Raw genomic sequence first — 5,033 nt, forward strand, 5'->3', positions numbered from 1 at the left:
CCCCCCCAAGTCCCCTCCCCTCATCCCCTGCCACGTCCCCTCCCCCACGGGCACCCCCCCACCCCAGCCTTACCTGACAGGTAGGCAGCGTCTCCCTTCTTGAACACGTCACGTGCGATTTTTTTGGTGGTCGCTGTCTCATTGACGTATCCATCGAACCTCCGCAGGGGGTCACTCTGGACAATCCGACCGACCAACTGACCCGCCTCACCTGGGGAGGGGGGGGGGGGGAAACCGAGTTGTTGGTCAGACTGCCGCCAACATCCCCCACCTAGGGGGTGGGTTCACTCCTCGACAAACTGCCCCCCCCACCCCCGCCATCCCACACATCCTGCTGACATCTGCCAGGCCACACCACTCACCTGTAAGGCAGGGTGTGAAAGAAATCTCTTTTCGCAAAAAACAAGATAAAAAGAACTTTAGAGATAACAAGGTGTAGAGCTGGATGAACACAGCAGGCCAAGCAGCATCAGAGGAGCAGGAAAGCTGACGTTTCGGGCCTAGACCCTTCTCCAAAGAGTGGCTTAGAATGCCAACTAGCTGTGTATCCCATGGACAGAATGGGAGGGACAGTACCCAGTAATAAAATCACAAAATGACTGTTACTAGCTGGGCCAGTCCTGGATGGCCCTCCCTAACTGTCCTCAGGAAAGTGCTCTGTGTGTTCTTCGAATTTGACCCAGCAACACTGAAAGAACAACAATATATTTCTGGTTCAGGATGGTGAGTAACCTGGAAGGGAACCTGGTGTCCCAGGCTGCTTGAAAGTGTTTGAAGGTCGCTGGTTTGGAAGGTGCTGTTTAAAGGACCCTTTGTGAGTTGCTGCAGTGCGTCTTGTAGATGGTACACACTGCTGCCACTGTACATTCTCAGTAGTGGGGGTGAACGTTCAAGGTGATGGACTGGATGTTAATCAAGTGGGGCTGCTTTCTTCCAGTGGCGTGGACCTTCCTGAATGCTGTTGGGGCTGAACCCATCCAGGCGAGTGGGGAGTATTCCATCACTTGTGCCTTGTAGACGGTGGAGAGGCTTTGGGGAGTCAGGAGGTGAGTTACTGGCCACAGAACCTCACTTTCTGACCTGCTGTGTTGCCACAGTAATTGTACGGCAGGTCCAGTTCAGTCCCTGGGTCATTGGAAACCCTCAGGATGATGATTCTCTGCCTCCTTGTAGCCCCTAGCTCAGGTGAGGGCTGTTCCAACATTCTGTTACATTGTCTGATTGTTCCTTCAATATGGTGAATCTAACAGGTGAGTTTTAGGAGGTTTTTTGACTCTAGGTGGAATGAAGGCTGAGCCTGACCACAATGTGCATACCTGTGTACACGTATATACACGCACACGCATGTGCACACACCCATGTTCTCTCCATCTCTCTCTCTCTTTAAGTCAGTAACACCTGAGCTGCACTGAACACCACAAACCCCTGAGAGATTTTCTCTCTTAACACCAAGAGGCGTTTGGTCCTATTTTGGTCACAGACCGAGGATGGACAGTGAAAACCCGTTGTTAGGTTACCAGATGCCGATGGGATACCTGGTTTACAGGGGATGCAGACACCATCAGGACCTCGAACCAGCTCCATGGTGTCCTCATTCACCTTGACCAATCGGATCGGGTAGACAAATGGCAGGATGCGGCTGTTGAATCCACAAGAACCAACCTACAAAAAGGAAGTGAAGGACAGGTAGCTTTTAAACCACAGCCTGGCATCCTGCAGTTTCCACCAAACTCCTGACGATCCACGTGGCCTGCCACAAAAGTGGGTAAGCCTCAGGAATCTTGCTCGAAGGGCTCAAAGATCTCAGCAAACCACCCTGATTCCCGTGCCAGCAGAAAAAAAGAAAAAAAAAATTAATCGCCACATTTTTCACCGCAAATTGTTACTTTGCTGCAATGTCTGAAGAGAAACGTTGGCCAACCTGACACCAACCAGACTGTGGTTCCACCCTCAACAAACACAGCAGCAGATTCTCGGCGGAAGGTTCCAGAAAGTCGTGAAGTATTTTATCGACAACAAATTGTATTCATGGAACGTGACAAGTCGAGGGAGTGGGCAAATATGTGGCAGACAAAATATATAATGTGGATAAATGTCAGGTTATTGCTGCAAAAGTGGGTTATTATCCAAACGGTGATCGATTGGGAAATGGGGATTGGGTGGGGGGTGGGGGGGCAGTGCTGGAATGAGACCTGGAGTCTTTGTACACTAGCCACTGTCGGTAAGAATGCAGGAGCAGCAGGTGGTGAAGAAAACAAATGGGCCATGGGTCTTCATAGAAAGAGAGGGTTCGAATACAGGAGCAGGGATATCTTGCTGCAATTGTACAGGGCCTTGGCGAGACCACACCTGGAGTGGTGTGTGTGTGCAGTTCTGGTCTCCTTACCTGAGGGAAGATGTTCTAACTATGGAGGAAGTGCAACCAAGGTTTACCAGATTCCTGAGATGGAAGAACTGATAGATGAACAGAGACTGAATCAATTAGGATTATATTCACTGGAGTTTAGAAGAACGAGGGAATAATTTCATCGAAACCTATAAAGTTCTAACAGAGCTAGGCACAGGGTAAAAGCAGGAAGGATGTTCCCAATGACCGGAACCAGGGGGTCACAGTCTGAGGATACAGAGTGGGCCATTGAGATGAGGAGAAATGTCTTCACCCAGAGAGTGGTGAGCCTGTGGAATTCTCTGTCATAGAAAACAGTTGAGGCCAAAAAAACATTGAATGTTTTCAAGAAGGAATTGGATACAGTTCTTAGGGCTAAAGGGATCAAAAAGTATGTGAAGAAAGCAGGAACAGGGGACTGAGCTGGATGATCGGCCATGATCATACTGAATGGTAGAGCAGGCTCGAAGGGCTGAATGGTCCACTCCTGCTCCTATGTTTCTATACTGCACCTTGAATATGGTAAAATGTCCCATGGTGCTTCACAGGAATGAAATCCAACAATAACAACAGACAGCCAGCCCAACGGAGAAGATTAACCAAAAATTCAGTGAGAGAGGTCGGCATTAAGGAGAAGAGGGAGTTGGTGGGGTGGAGGGAGGGAGGGAATTCCAGAGCATTAGGTTCAGGCATCTGTAGGCTCAGGATGAAGGGTGTGAGGGATCCACAAGAGGCCAGAGCTAGAGCTGTTCAGCTTTCTCCGAGGACCGAAGGGCTGGAGCAGCGCATGGGGATTGCCTGTTTTACTGAGCTGGTGGGGAGAGGGCAGGGAGGCCGCTAACGTGTGAAGCAAATTTGGGAGAGAAAATCGGAAAGAACAGCTCCACAGAAACTCCCAGCAGCTTATTGGGAAAGGCGGTCAGAAAATATTCCAGAATTTCTGCAGCACAAAGCTTGACATTTGAGGGAAAGGAACTTCATCCCCAGAGAGGGGCGGCTCAGTGGCTCAGTGGTTAGCACTGCTGCCTCACAGCACGAGGGACCCGGGTTCGATACCACCTTCCGTGTGGGGTTTGCACATTCTCCCTGTATCTGTGAGAGTTTCCATGAAGCTATGCAGGTTGGGTGTATTGGCCATGGGAATTGTGGGGTTACAGGCAGAGGGTAGGGAGGGGGTGTGGGGATTCTGCGGGTGGGATGCTCTTCAGACAGTCAGTGTGGACTCAATGGGCCAAATGGCCTTTTTCCACACTGTAGGGATTGTACATCTCTCATGAAAGACTATGGGGAAATCGGACTGACTGGGCTGAACAGATTCCTCCCGTCTCACCAGGACACAGTGAGATGTTTTTAATGGCCAATTGTCAGATACTCGACTCCTGCTTTTATTTCCCCAACCGCGTCCCCACATCCACTCCCCCCCGCACCAACCAAACCTGCCTCTCTTCTCCCCGTTCCAGATCTCTCCCAGCACCTTGATACTGAAGGTAAACATTCAATAGTTTTTTGTCCTCAACTGTTTTCTATGACAGAGAATTCCACAGGCTCACCACTCTCTGGGTGAAGACATTTCTCCTCATCTCAATGGCCCACTCTGTATCCTCAGACTATGACCCCCTGGTTCCAGTCATTGGGAACATCCTTCCTGCGTTTACCCTGTGCCTAGCTCTGTTAGAACTTTATAGGTTTCTATGAAATTACTCCCTCGTTCTTCTAAACTCCAGCGAATATAATCCTAACTGATTCAGTCTCTGTCCATATATCAGTTCTTCCATCTCAGGAATCAGTCTGGTAAACCTTAGCTCTCAGGTCACCCTGCCCACCCTCTTCCCCTCACCCCCACCCCCACATCTCCCTGCCCACCCTCCCCCCACCTTGTTGTCGAAGTTCCCGAGGCTGCAGTTACACTCCGTGGCTCCGTAAAACTCAGCGACCTGAGGGATGTGGAAGCGGGAAGTGAACTCCTCCCAGATGGACGGGCGTAGGCCATTCCCCAGGGCCATTCGCACACGGTGCTGTCTCTCCACCGCCCGCTCCGGCTGGCTCAGCAAGTAGCGGCAGATCTCCCCAATGTACTGTACAATCTGTGGGAAGAGAGCGGGCAGGAGAATCCGTCAGGTGCTGGGAGGCCAGAGATCACACACACACACACACACACACACACACACACACACACACACAGACAGACACACACACAGACAGACACACACACAGACAGACACACACACAGACACACACACTGCCTCAGTCCAAATTAAACAACAGTATTGACCTGCAGGAGATTCAATCTCATTCCAACAGGAGCAGCCCTGGTGTTACTAAGCAGAGTAAGGAGGCTGGTTAGCGGAGTTGGCTGGATGGCTGGTTTGCAATGCAGACTGACACTAACAGCGTGGGTTCAATTCCCACACAGGCTGAGGTTACTGTGAAGGACTCCCCTCTTCAACCTCTTCCCTTCCCCCCTGAGGCACGGTGACCCTCAGGTTAAACCACCACCAGTCATCCCTCTCTAATGAGAGAGCAGCCCTGTGTCCCTCTGGGAGTATGGCCACTTCACCTTTACTGAAATAAAAGGACCATCATTTTGTTCTGGACCCCCCAACAACAGACAAACTTGCAGGCTGCTTAGAAAGGATTGGGAAGATAG

General features: G+C 50.7%; 1 protein-coding gene across 1 annotated transcript; it reads right to left on the reverse strand.

Moving 5' to 3' along the window:
- Positions 1-73: 73 nt before the first annotated feature.
- On the reverse strand, positions 74-4,470 carry LOC125482681 (long-chain fatty acid transport protein 4-like; the record flags this gene model as incomplete). The annotated part of the gene is made up of 3 exons (XM_048594798.1): positions 74-211; positions 1,536-1,662; positions 4,261-4,470. Coding segments are annotated over 3 exons (475 nt in total), but the record flags the coding sequence as incomplete, so codon positions are not given.
- Between the last annotated feature and the right edge of the window lie 563 nt (positions 4,471-5,033).

Source organism: Rhincodon typus, unplaced genomic scaffold (genome assembly GCF_021869965.1).
Source record: "Rhincodon typus isolate 14 unplaced genomic scaffold, sRhiTyp1.1 hic_rhity00014865, whole genome shotgun sequence".
In the NCBI taxonomy this organism is placed as follows: domain Eukaryota; kingdom Metazoa; phylum Chordata; class Chondrichthyes; order Orectolobiformes; family Rhincodontidae; genus Rhincodon; species Rhincodon typus.